The 14512-nt window shown below is 33.0% G+C and overlaps 2 protein-coding genes across 8 annotated transcripts in view; one reads left to right on the top strand and one right to left on the bottom strand.

Annotated features, from left to right (window-relative positions):
- Nucleotides 1-14512, top strand: part of LOC124534155 (proline-rich protein 36) — a 54470-nt gene that overhangs the window by 31123 nt on the left and 8835 nt on the right. Inside the window, exon 1 of one of the 7 annotated variants that reach the window (XM_047109858.1) lies at nt 9151-9752. The exons of the other annotated variants lie outside the window; for them this stretch is intronic. The gene's annotated coding sequence lies outside the window, so the exon portion shown is untranslated. Of the gene's footprint in view, nt 1-9150; nt 9753-14512 lie in introns of those variants that run through there. 7 annotated transcript variants of the gene reach the window in all.
- On the bottom strand, nt 6161-9056 carry LOC124534156 (E3 SUMO-protein ligase ZBED1-like). The gene is made up of 5 exons (XM_047109860.1): nt 8344-9056; nt 8047-8134; nt 7812-7960; nt 7516-7731; nt 6161-7410 (listed from the first exon to the last, which is right to left on the bottom strand). The coding sequence occupies exons 1-5, from the start codon at nt 8656-8658 to the stop codon at nt 6181-6183; spliced, it is 1998 nt and encodes a 665-aa protein (XP_046965816.1). The 5' UTR covers nt 8659-9056; the 3' UTR covers nt 6161-6180.

Genomic DNA, 14512 nt, shown 5'->3' with positions numbered 1-14512 from the left:
TTTATTAAAACACTTAAGTATTTCAAAAGAAATATAACGACGATAATTGTGATAAGTGGAGCAATAACTTGAATAACAGATATTTACAATATCCTTGAAGCTATTCTCTACAAGGTTTGAAATATATAAAACTAGACTATATTTATTTTTTAAGCTCTTTGAAATGGTACATTATTTAGATTTTTCTCTATCATTGAATGTAAACAATGCTTATATGTCAAATATTTTGCTAGTGCGATAAAACAAAGCGGCTGGCAAACGACCAAGTCGCGCAGTGCGACACGAGTGGATGGGCGCACGATTTGCAACGGCAACGCGAACACTGGTTACAAAGACAAACGTCACATAGCTATCCCGCCTCGTCTCTTTGCCTCTCATCGCCGTGCTTAGAGCAGATTTGTACGAATTCATTTTAAATGGAGCTGCCAGATCGCAATTACTCTCCCTTTGAGCATACGGAATGCGTTCTATATGACATTCAATTCAATTTCGCGCACAAAGCGCGCGTCGAAATTCTCTTTCTCTTTGACCAGGACCTCTTGTGCAGCGGCGCTTTGTTAACGAAATAGCTTCAAGTTAACACGCTGAATGTTTACCGAGTTTACAGGAATACAAAACATTATGAAAGTTTCAATTACTCTCGAGAGAAATTAAAAGAAACTCGTTTAACAAATACTATGAGTGATAAAACTACACAACTAATTCTTATGATGTCATTAAAAATACAAGCATTTCAAAAATGTAACAGTAACTAAATGTTGATAATGACTGTATTATTACAAGGAATCGTAACTGATGTTACATTTCATATCAACTATTTACACTTAAATATATTTTATATATTTTGTAACTTTGTTCTATATTAATTAATCACTCGTAATCTATATTGATTATCTGCTAGCATGATTCAGATCGCTTGACGCATAACCAAAGCGTCGCTTGATCGACGTTGTCAAGTGTATAACAACCGAGTTGGCAACCCTCGGAACATTCTCGAGATTGAACTCGTACATCTGGCTGATGTCGCGTGCTATAACTTTTTTTTCGTCGCACACATTATGCATTTTTTAGATATTGTACACCGTTAAGACCCAAATTGAACCACACAATGAATATATTTTGGTTACCATGCATTCTATGGATATAAACATACCTAGTAGTTTTACGGATAAATGTATTCATGTTGAACAACATTAATAAACGGTTACCGGTTAACAAGTTGCAATTAAAAAATAATTGTAATCTACATATGTATTCGTAATAAAAAATATTTAATACATGTATTTATTCTTCTGTTGAAAAACTATTTCACACTCTAATTAATTATTAAATTATCATATGGTATGTGTTGCTATTTCGACGTTTTAGATACTTAGGTAATGTGAATTTCGCATGCATGGGTTCACTTGAGTTAATTAATTTACGGCAAGCGAGGTAAGGCTCGATTAGCGGAATAAATTGGGCTTGCGGCGGCAGTAATCCCGACGCAGTACAACGCTGGCAACAAAGGCAACGGGATTGCCCTCTGCAGGTCCGAGGCTTAATGCTAACTCATTATTTATTCATATCTGTAATGATATTGTCAGTGACCGCCCCTGTCACATTTCGGCGTTTGTCCCGCCACTCGTGTCTCGTCGCTAGGTTTACGCTCACTCGCCCTTTTTGCGACCATTTCACTCTTTTTTACTTTTTTCGAGTCATGGCGCAATTTAAAAATTTTAAATATTAAATTGTCTACTTGTTAAGTTCCACTTCATATTATTTCTACAGATTTAACTTCAGTACCGTTTGTTATCAAACAGATATCATTGCAGAAAATATTGTACTTAATATAATTTTATTATGTACACGCTATACCCATAAAGATTCTCTAAAGTGGAACCAGCGTAAGCGAGCGAGAACAATATTACACTTGAGAATTTTTATTCAAAAGATATGAGATGCGGTGGAGCACTCGCAAACGGTTAGATAATGTCGGCAGATACTTGACGCAGTCGTTGAAAATTTTATGTCACCTCGCGCTGCATCGTCGACTGCATCTACCCCTTTCTGCTTTTCCAAGATATTTCAGATAGTTTTGCTTAAAATAAATTGCACGTGGAAAATTGTTTTAAAAGTAATCCAATGGATATGACAAGGAAAAAAGTATTTCATATTCCGATACAAGATGTTGGAATATCGTGACTTTGTAGAAATCTTAAGGGATGAATCGCTTTGTGCTGGCGACACTCCCCGTATTTCCGTCCCTCCGTGGTTTCTTTGTCACAAATCCTGATTGCAACTTCTCAGTGCAGTACGCTTAGCGCAAGCACTGCGCTTGACAAAGGTTTTGAAATTTTAAATTTAAAACCACCTCCATTTTGTGTTCGTTCCATTGTTGTGTAGATTCAGTGAAATACATTATTCTTCTATGAACTTTGGAAAGTTTTTTTTCAATAGTAAGCAAGTCTTGCGTAATTCATTTTTTAACTTAAATATGTACACAACTGAAAATTTTATTATTTCACTTTTCGACGAAGTAAAATGTTTTTGAAAAAGACATAATCGTGAAAATGCATTATAATTCAAAAGGCACAATGACGCGTCAGTCTTTTCATTAATATGTTCTGTGTGTAACTGACGCCTCGGGAATGCCGCTATACATTTTAAATTTCCATTTTCCTCGTATAAACTTTCTCCGCAAAAAAAATAGTCGACGCAAATATATTTTCGGTAAACGAATTTAATATTGACATAACATTAAACTCCATTGCAGGATTAATTAAATGTTAAAAATAAAATCACGCACGTGGAATATGTCTGATACAAAAATAATTTAACAATTCGCTCACCGCAAATTGAATGAGATTCGAAATAAATCCTGCGGTCGTTATTTGATTCCCAATTCCCTCCCATTCGCATTGCACCCCTGTTTGCGATGCTCACAGTTTACCCAACAAAATTATCCGGCATAGATATCCATAATGTGTCGTATATACAATTTAACAGATGAAATGATGCTTTTGATTTTCTTCCCTACGTCAACGTTGTATAGTTTATTAATAACTCTACGAGATTTTTGTTTCACCAATACGGCTAACATTTCAATAAATGCATATATCGATCGTTTAATTATTATGTTATTAACAAATTGAAGGTTAAGTTTAATATTTAAATACAAATAGTACATTCGGGATCAAAGCCCTTAGAGGATATTTTTTGAATAATCTAACAATTGTAAAAATTTGGAAATGAAATAGTTTCTGAAATAGCTTCGATCGTTATCACGGCTGGCTCCCTCCCTTATTAGAAGCCCCAACCCCGAGGGACGGTGCCGTAAACCAACGCTCTAGTGTATCGTAAGTGTTAATTACTTTTGTCACTCCGCAAGCGTGCGGTTAACAAATCATGTCGTTACGTAATTCTACAATCGAGGACACTAATTTACAACGAAGCGAAATTGTTTGTATAATAAATTGTTATGCCTCCAAGCGTCCTCAACGGCTAAGTCGATAAGCGCCGTTTTTATTGCGTCATTAACGGGCTGCGAGGGAAGCCGAGCGATCCCAATCTGCGTAATCAATGCCGGAAGCAATCCACGTCACGTTAAGTAAGGCTTAATTGGTGTTAAAATATGAACACAGCCCTTTGGAGAAGTCATTTTTTTCGTACCAATTAAATTTAATAACTACTTTTACTATACATATTTATGGTAATGTAAATGTACAAACACGCATTTCGAATTACTAAATGAAACAGCGATATTTAGAAATGAAATTATTACATTAATCATTCATTAAACAATATTTCGAAACCTGTTTGGCTTAGCGGGGTTGGTTTAATAATTGATAAAATGTAATTTAGTATCTCAAATAACTTTAAATAAAGATTATTAAGCCAAAATTTTAATACAAGTTTATTTATTTTATACAAAAAGTGTAAAAATACAAAATATAAACTATATATGAAATGACTCTATGCTTGCTTTCATATGCTGAAGTGAAGTCGATAGAAAATACAAAAATATTTACTATTTCCTCAGCATTACTATTAAATTTCCGGCTAAGAGCTTCGCTATTGAAATTAGTAAAAAATACACATTCCTTGCATATACTTCAATGTTTTTATAAACGTTTTACTTTAACTTATAAAATCAGATAATAAGCTTTAAATTTCGATTGTTAAGAATTATTTGTATGCATTTTTATGATATCAGTAGGTATAGAGCACACACTCGCCCTGTTACTGCAGGCCACGACATTATTTCATTTGTTCTGACATCCGGTAATTAATACTCGCGTAATCCGACCAGCCGACAAATATACCCGTCCGTTTCTCGTTTATGATAATTGAGTCATTGTGTTTATAGTAATTATTATAAATTAATGCTCTTTAAATAAAGCACTTATTGTGGTCATCGTTTCGTTAAGTGCGGTTACGGAATGTTGCTGGTTAATTGATCGATTAATAGCGTTAAGTAGAACATTTTGTCGAATTAAAATCAATTAATAAATACTCGACATGCTAACTTACACAACAGCTTGACGTTATCTTCATCATGTTAATTATCAAACGCTTACGAGTTATCAAAATGTATATAGTATATTATGTGTTGGCTTATTCTATTGGAAATTCCGCTTACGTTAAGTCATCACACTTAACTTTCTAGCAATTAACTTCTTGCTTTGTAAACAAAAAGTACCTAACATAAACAGATTAGTAACTCTCGCCGTCTTTTATATTTCAAACAATAATTTATTCTTTTACGTTGTAAAAACCTCGCATCATTTAAAAACAATTCAATAACTTGGCAGAGAAAGCTAAGTAAGATACCCTTCGACATTTCCCGTAAGATAAGAAACGAGGGACGCCTTTTATCCCTTTTTTTCTCTCTTTCTTTTCAAATAATTTATTCTGAATTAATATTTTCTGAAGGGAGCTTTTTATTGCGACGTACTTCAAATGGATCCGTGAATAATGTATGCCACTTACGTAGCAGTGGAATTTATAAAGTTAACTCTGAATTTTAACTTGCAGCTTATATTTTTTGTTTCAATTATTGTAATAAAATACTCATACAGTAAACATTATTATGTAAATTCATTTTAAAACAACTGGTCTCATATTGAATTTCCAGTTACAAACCGAACTGCTAAACTCTTTAATTTTTAACAGCTTGTCGTTAAGACCTCGAAGCAAGAAAAAGTAATAAAGCTATTTAAGTAATAATTCAACTAATGACCTATGCTGTATTTTATTTGTACGGAATAGCTGTGGATATATTTAATGATAAATGAGAACAGTGAAATATAATGTCATTTTTACATTACATTTTTCTATTCGTACGCTCGAAATCAAACTAGATTTTAATAAAAAGTGCTTTGATGTTTGTTTTATGACATTTTAAAATGCCCTTTATATTTATTATTCATAGGTAAAGTCAATTTGTAAAAAAAAATTGTAGAGACTGTCGACATTAAAACAAAAACAAAAAATATATAAATGACATATGTGTTCAAAATAGATTTGCTTTTAACATAGGAGGCAAAAAATTTGTTTCTATATTTAAGTTAAAACGATACTACATCAAATAAATATCACTAAACATAAAGAATAAAAACTGTATTCATTGCTACACACTTCGTTGGTTTTGCTTATTTTGTAAATAATTCGCTCTCCATTATTCATGTTTCGTATAAAGCTACATCTAAGATAAAATAAAACAAATCACAGCATTAATCCGGCTACAACATTTATTTTCCGGATGGTATATTTACGTGGGGGTATGTATTAGCTTTCGAAAGCCGTTTACATGTGTATTGTATCGCGAGAAATGCTCAACGGAGCGTTTTGTTGGGCGGGCGGCGCGTGCGCGAGGCGCGGGGTGCGGGCCGCAGCGGACGACGACCGACCGTGCCGCTACCGCCTGCCGCCTGCCGCGCGGTTCGCCAGTTTAGGGATGTCGGAAATGCAATAAAGTATCGATATATATTGTATCGATAATTTTTGAATATATCAATATCGATATTGATATTTTTATTTAAAAATATCGATATATCGATATATCGGTGTGATAGGAAAAAAAAATTATTTGGCCTAATCTACTTCAATCATCTTACATTACTAGATAAATACTAATCAATAGACATCATTTTTAAATTTTTTAAATCAAGGACAACAATAAAAAATATTAATTATTTATTAATCAAACCAATATTTATCTGATACAGACATAAGAAAAACTCTTTGATTTACATGCTCGGCTGTAAGCCGACTTCTGTTATTGGGTACTGCGAGATTTACAGCAGATGCCACTCTCTCTGAGGAAACCGAGGACGCAGGCGATATCAAATACTTTAGAGCTATGTCGGAAAGGACTGGAGTAAAATGACGACAATCAAACCAGAATTTTGTAGGATTCTCTTTTCTGGGTATTATAGGCTGATCTAGATATTGCTTTAGTTCGCTAGGCATACCATCACAGGTTGAAAGTAAACTGGAGGTTGCTGCAGCAATATCTATCATAATTTTTTCATGTCCGGACCACAACGACGGCGAAGAATTTTCTGAATTTGGAATTATGGTAGTGGTTGTGGGTCTGAGTTCAGGCGAAAGTTGTCCTCTACGTCTATGTTCTAAACGTATTTCTTTTGACAATGCGGTTATTGCAGTGGAAACAGCTAGTGCTGAATTAAAATGAATACGCTTAAAGCGAGGGTCTAAAATTGTTGCTATAGCAAGATGTAAATGTCGCTCTAGTGGTTCTAGTTTGGCAATAACTAAGTTGAGCAAACTCTTCTGAACAGCAACACCAAATTCAGTGAAAGGTTTTACTTCTTCAAGTCCTTTCTGAAGTAAGTTTGCAATGGGAATCGCCAAACTAGAAGTCACGTACTGATCGCCGCTAATTTCTTCAGTAGCTTGCTTAAATGGGGTAAGCAATATTATCAGATCTCGTATGACACTTAACTCTGAAGAAGTTATCATATCAGGTGCATTCCGCCTAGTTGCTAAAATCTTAGCCACAATAGCTGATAATGTATTGAATCTTTCCAACATATCAAGACAAGAATTCCACCTTGTGCTTACTGATTGTATAAGTGTTAATACTTCTCCCTCTTTCTTTTGTCCCTCTTGTTCTGCTCGCAAATCGTCCATTGCGTTCACAGATTGTTTAAAATATGTAACAATGGCTTTGACACGATTGGCAATTTCAAGAACTGGTGCATTATCTCTTGTTGCGCCATCCACTATTAAATTCAGCAAATGCGCCATGCAAGGAATTCTTTTTCCATCTTCCAAAAATTTCTTCACTGCAGCAACCATGTTAGCACCACCATCAGTGGTAATTGATAAGATGCAATCCTTTTCTATTGTAAACTCGTCGGTAATATTTTCAAAGCATTCTTTTATATAATCAGCTGTGTGCGCCTGCAGGAAAGAAGACCAATATTAGTCCACTTTATTAAATTTATTATAATTAACTATTTATTTTATTTTTTATAATTTGATGCATTTATTTTATACTTTACTTACCTGATACATTCTTCGTGCTGTCAATGTCACCATCTCATGCTCAGGAGTGCAGTTATTAGCTGTGTTAAGAAAATGTGCTGTCACTACGATGAAACTTCGTGTCGAGTTAGTAAGAGTTAATATATCACTTGTTAAAGCAATATTATTTATCTCACTTAATTTTTGTTTTAAAATGGCTTTGGTAGTGGCGTATCGTTGTTCCATGAGGCCAGTTATCTGGAATGAGAAATGAATAATAAAATAACATTTAAAAATAAAAAGGATAAGATAATAATTTAATATTATAGTTCGCTTACAGTAGTTCGTGATGGAATTTTATAGCGTGGACAAATGACGCTCATAAATCTTTTCAATCCTGATTTTTCTACACAAGATAGAGGCATGTTGTCTTTGCAAATCATGTAGATCAAAGCTTGATTTATTTGGCTAGTTTTATGACCCCCTGCTAAATTGAGAAAAATAATAAAATTAGAACATCCTCATAGAACTAAAATGTAAACAATACAGTAATCTAATATAAAAAAAAAATACCTTCATAGCTTGAACTTCTTTCAAACATATCTATGAGTGTAGTCTGTTTCCACAAGTCTTTACTCTGACCATCTTTGGAGGATTCAGTCTGAAAAAAATTATTGAATATTTTGTATATATTTCATTACACTTGTCGTCATAAATAGTATTAAGGTTAAGTGAAAACACCAAAATTTTAATTTATCGATATCGATACTTTTAGTAATTACACATCATTAGTTGACTGGTTATTGGTTATGAACAATTGATATTTAGATTCTAAAGCTACGTTTGATCTTTCACAAATAAAATACTTACACCAGTATCATCGTAAATCGCAATTTCAGACAATTCCATGAAGTTATTTTCTATCTCAGCAGGTTTATTAGTATTGGTAATAGTTGAATTAGTAGACGAAACAGGTGAACTAGTTCTTGTTCTTGGTGTAATATTCACTTCACTTGACCTTGAGTTTTTATTTTTAAGTTGCAAAAACGCATGGTGATGCTTATTTTTAAGATGTGTAGATAAATTCGTCGTATTGCCACTGGTTTTATATATTTTCCCACACACATTACATGAAACGTTTTGTCTGTCTATTTTTTTGAAAAAGTTCCATACAACACTAGACATGACTGGAATGCTCGAATTATTTTGTTCACATACGTGAATTAATTATTGATTTAATTAGTTAGATTGTTTGAGAACTATAATCAACTCAAATGCAGGCAGAAATACGCTCGCGTTGAGGTTATAATACGGATAACAGACGGACGGATAGTTGAAGCACAGACACTGACACCGAAATGACATTGACAGACAGAGTTGCCAACTTAAAAGCCAACTTAAGTACCAAATTAAAACGCAGTAAATCAAGTCGACCAAAGACAAAAAAAATGTAATTTGTTAAAAAATGTTAGTATAAAAAAAGTATTCTTTTTTAGGATTTTTTAATTATAAAAAATATCGATTTTTATACCTTTTCAATACTCGTAATTTTATATCGATATCTCGATACATCGAAACATTAAATATCGCTCAAAAATATCGATACATTGAAAAAATAATATCGATATATCGATGTATCGATATTTTTTCGACGAGCCTACGCCAGTTGCCGCCTCGTACCGCACTCTCGCCTCGGCCGTCAGGCCGATGTCATGTCTCCGTAAACGTACACTCGCTGTCTTTGTCTCCCGTTCGAATCACGATCTATTGTTATTTTTATTCTCTGACAGATTTGCACCCAGCTCCCGGAACGAATGCTATTGTATGGATTACAGTGTTCTCTGGATTGCAGTGATTTTCAATTGGATCTTAATGAATTTGTGCAAAGTGCTATAACAGTTTTTGTGACGCCGGTTACTGTTAAACCAATTAACGGATAAGTTCTAGTGTTTCATATTACCTTAATGAGTTTACACTAGAACTTGAGCCACTGTGATAATTAATTAATGTGTGTGTTGAATTAAGTGATTGTGCGTTTAATAAACTATTGATAGCAAATAAACGTGTAAAAGAAGTTTCAAAAAGTTACCATAGTGAGGATCAAAGATTCACCCAAAAGCAATGCTGAAGGTGGTAGCAAGAAAGAAGGCAAGAAAAAAACCAATAAGCAAAAGGCCGAAAACAACGGATCGGTGACAGGTAATAAAAACGAAAAGCCTGTGAAGACGGAGAAGGAAAATGCAAAACGGTCGCAAGCGAAGAACGAAACAGTTAATGAGGTATATTGTAAGCGTATGTTACACGAAATAAAATGTTGTCATATCCATACAACTCAACGTTCGGAACACTTGACTAGTTACAACTATGTTCGTAGCATAATGAATTCATCGCCACATCAATTCAGTTGGCAAAACACTTTTAATATGTGTGCGATTTCCTCACAATCTTATTCCACATAGATGAAAATTGGACACTCTCCAATTTAAACTATCTAATAATTCAGTTGCTTGTCTTTGTCTTATTTATCGTTATTTGCATAGACAATTATTTATGTTTTGTTAGTATCTAAACGGTACACTCGTGTTTAAATTATAAAAAGATCATAATATATTCAGTTTAATTAATTGTTTGATGGTTGCTTTGTAATTTGTTTTAAATCTAGAACGGTCAAACCAATTGCACCATTAACATAGATGAGATACATTTTCTTTTACCGTTGATCGTGATAGTTATAATAATTGTAACTCTATGTATGGTAACGAACACCTTAGAGCTATATTTATAAGCATTTTAATTTAAAATATCAACTATTTTATTAAAATAACAAACAAGTTACTCATACCCCACATCAATAATATTAAACAATTAATATATTTCCTGTTGTAGGAGCTCTGGAAACACCCAGTGACATAATTATTAATTAACAATACGTCCGTATCAAGAAACGTGATAGAATTGTTATTGCAGTTAGTCACGATAGCCCAAACAAACGCGGTTTACTACTTATAGCTCGTATCGCCATCCCGTATGAATGCGGTCAAATGTTATATTATAGCACTGGTAACTAACTACATAATTATACTTTCTATTGCCCGCCGATTAAATTTAAATTTATAGCTAACATGCGATAGTAAATTATTATTTATGATACACCAAAGATTACTATCAGTTCGTGTCGTATGCAATTAATTAATTTTGTATTATGGTTGTCGTTTCATTTAAACCCAAAGATCATTCGATAATTGCTGACGGCTTACGTCTCAATAAATATTCCATACCTTAAAGTGGCAAGTATTCGCTGTGTTCGGTATAACATTAAAATAATTTAATATTATATCGAATAGTTTAAAATAAATATTAACAGCAGAGATTGCAAAAATGTGGTACCAGTGTATCTCGTGTAACTACTTCATTATTAATACAATTCGAGTCTCGAGTTATTTTTCCGTTCACATAGTAAACATAACCGGCTGTGTCAATATTATATGACAATACAGTCAATATTATACGGATTTGTGTACACACGATAAATAAATTAATACTAAACAGTATAATTCTCGTTGGCTTATGGAACAAATAAAAATGTCAAGATATTTGATATTTAGATGACCGTGACAAATATTTATTACATTAGAAATATTTGTTAATAGTCAATGTGATTATGTTTAATAGTTGTGTACTGTCACTACGTAATATGTGCATGTATGCAAAACTGTCTCTTTGCCTAAGTGGTTACTTTATAAGGCAGGGTTTATCAAGCAAATATGTTTTTCAAAAATTTTTAAAAATATTCTTGAACGGCTTTACATATTAAATAACTATCTAAAAAGTTTAAAATCCTCGCAAGATACTTAACGAACATTTTATGAATGGGCATAATCTCCTCCATATTCTTTTAATTTGAAGTAAATTGTTCATGTTAAATTGCCGTTCAGTAATGCGCCAACTGAATAAAGGCATGTTTCATTAGGTTTGACATTTATCCTGGTTCCTTGCGGTTTAGGTATATTGTATAGTTTTTAAATAAAAACGACAAATAAATAATTCTTCATGCATTACTAAACTTTTTGTTTTAATAGTTGTTAAATTAAAAGTGTGCCGTAATTATACTTTCGTTTTATAATACAATATAATGTAACACTGTTTGGATTATCTGGCAGCTGTTTACTATGCATTCGCTGTCACGATAGGAAATTTTTGTATACATACCTGCATGGTATACAGATTCTTGTCACGAACAAACGATTCCCGTTGTAAATATTCATATCATGTACTTAGGAGTTTTTTTTCACAATGTTCAGACAAATTTATATCTTTGGATTTAAATAACGTACTTGTAAACTATTTATATTCTCAGAGAAGTATAAATAACAAAACCAAATATATTTCCATGACTTAGCAACAAAATTTTTTAGAGTAAAATCTCTTAAACTTTACCTAAAATGTTTGCCTAAAATATTGTATAAAATGATTACATATATATTTGGAATATAAATTACAAATACAAATAAACCGTATTACAGATGGTTCCAGATCACAATATATCGTTATGATTCGTCTTAATAAATAGAAATAAATGTTCTCATTACTATAATGTGCAAATTTTAATAACAAAACTATGCAAAGGTAAATTATGTTAACAATAATCGAATCAAGCTACGATGGCTGACCGAACACTATTTGTTGTGTTATAATATATTAACTGATTGGCTACTTAATAAAACTAGACACAAGAGTTATTTATTTAAAGCGATTTACGATCTTGCTCGGTTTATATAAACCTGCTTTAATCCAATAAATCTATAATGGAAACGGTAGACCATTAGAAAGTTGCCGATGGCTATGATCGCGAGCCGCTGTTTGAACTTTCCTGCGAGTCTAAATTCTCGTTGAATTTTAAGTCCTATCCTATTAAAAGTTTGTGAAAGTATTAGAATTTCGAATGAGGGGCGAAAAGCTATCAGGGCGTTTTTTTTTTCTCTCCCTCCTTGCTCTGCAACAATGGCAGCGGGGGCGGAGACGGGAGTGTGAGTCTGCGGTCGGAGTATTCAGATTATACTTTAATATCCGTTTTGAATTCGTTATTGAAATATGTGCTATCAGATTATTTTAATAGTATAAGCCGCAAACAAAGCGATTTATATGTTGAATTATTAAAACGTGGTAATGTTCTAAAGAGGAATACTTTGTTTAATGTTTGTAGAAATACTTAGTAATGTAGAATATATTTTTCAGAAAATACATTGATAATATTTATCTACGGCAGACGATTGAACGCAATTAAAATTTACTGTGTGGTTTATCATTCGTTTCATTCCTTTACTTTTTCATATTTCCATTTCGATACATTTTTATCCCTATCCCTAACACACATTTGTTAATTATAATTGCGATAAAACCTCAATCATATCGGTGTAAAGTTTTGTCGCATGTCTAGTCCGTCTGTAACATATCAATCAAATATCACATTCTCATTACTCATTTCATATTCAATATTATAAAATATCAAAACAAACATGTTGTCTGTATTTTTTACCAGTTGTCGTGCGAAGTTAATTTTCCTGTTCTTTTTTTTTTCTTTTTTGCTTTGACAGCGTTGACTAATGGGGTCGTTTATTTTTATTGCTGGTTTATTTAAACTTGTGCGTGTTTTCCTCGCGGTCGGGCTCTACAAAACTATTATTACTTGTCGACACGACATCACTCATCGCGCTAATATCTGTGTGATTATCTATTTTAATGTTAAGTCGTTTTGACAAGTGGCCAACATTCATAGTCTCTATAAAAACTCACTGTCGAATGTATATTTTAAGAATATGTTGTGATTTTATAATACCCAGGCATTACACGGTGGAAATATGAATAGCTATTTATTTTAAAACGACGAAAAAATGTCGACGTTATTTATAAAGTCGTTTGAATTCTTATATTATTTATAAAAAAAAAATATGATCTTTTTTCTTTACGACGTTTAGCATTCATTTTAATTTTAAACGATTCAAGACTCTTTTAACATGGAGTAAAAATTGAGTTTTCCGTATTGTAATGATAGTATCTTGGCTAGTAGCCGTGACCTATTTTTCTTGAACACAGAATTATTGCTCGTTCTTTTCTCGTCTCTGGCTAAATTATACCACGTTAAATACTTGATACCATCCATTTCTTTCTCGTTAAATCTGCACACACAATTAAGACAGATATTTATATAAGTTGTATAATTTATTCACAAACATTGTCTTGATCATTCACCTCACGTTTCATATATTTTTTATTTGTAGAACTTGTATTAAATCAGGGTCTCTGATTTATACCGATTATAAATATAAATTTGTAACTTAAATATTTTATGTTTTTTTATGAATATTAAATATTCATAAATATAGATTTGTAAGTTTTGTTATATAGTTATTGCGTCTTAAACAGTGAATACGGTTAGGGCTTTTACAGGACTTTATCTGGTTATCTTGTCATAAAGTAACGCAAACGGCGAAACCAACCAGCCGACCAGTAAAAGCATTGCCAAATTATAAACCAGCCTGCATATTGAAGGCATAAATTTATCATAGCGCGTCATCGTTTAAGTAATAGCCGGGTGTCTATTACAAAAGACAAGCAGCACCGCCGAACCGCGGCTCCTTTGAAAGTCGCCGCCTTGCGAATCGGCCACCGGACGCCGCGCCGCCGCCTCCCGCCGGCACGCGCGCTCCATACTTGATTTATCACTCCATTGTTGCAGACCGGCGACCCACCCTCGCCAGAATCGCCGGATAAGACTAAACATTCAATTGCCAGAACGCTCCCAAAACGATTTGTTCGTTTCGCGCGATCGATTGACTGACTATCTTTATACGCCACTTGTAGTTTAATTCGTAATTTGTACCATCCTTTTAGTACACCTTTACTGACCGTATCTCAACATACCTACACAGCGAAATATAATTACTATAAAATAAAATAGATTCAAATACATAATATATTCGTAAATATTTGATTATAATATATATACATATCTAAATTACCTAATTATAGTGACTATCAT

This window comes from Vanessa cardui, chromosome 12, assembly GCF_905220365.1.
Source record: "Vanessa cardui chromosome 12, ilVanCard2.1, whole genome shotgun sequence".
Classification (NCBI taxonomy): Eukaryota; Metazoa; Arthropoda; class Insecta; order Lepidoptera; family Nymphalidae; genus Vanessa; species Vanessa cardui.
This window is presented reverse-complemented; position numbering and strand designations above follow the sequence as displayed.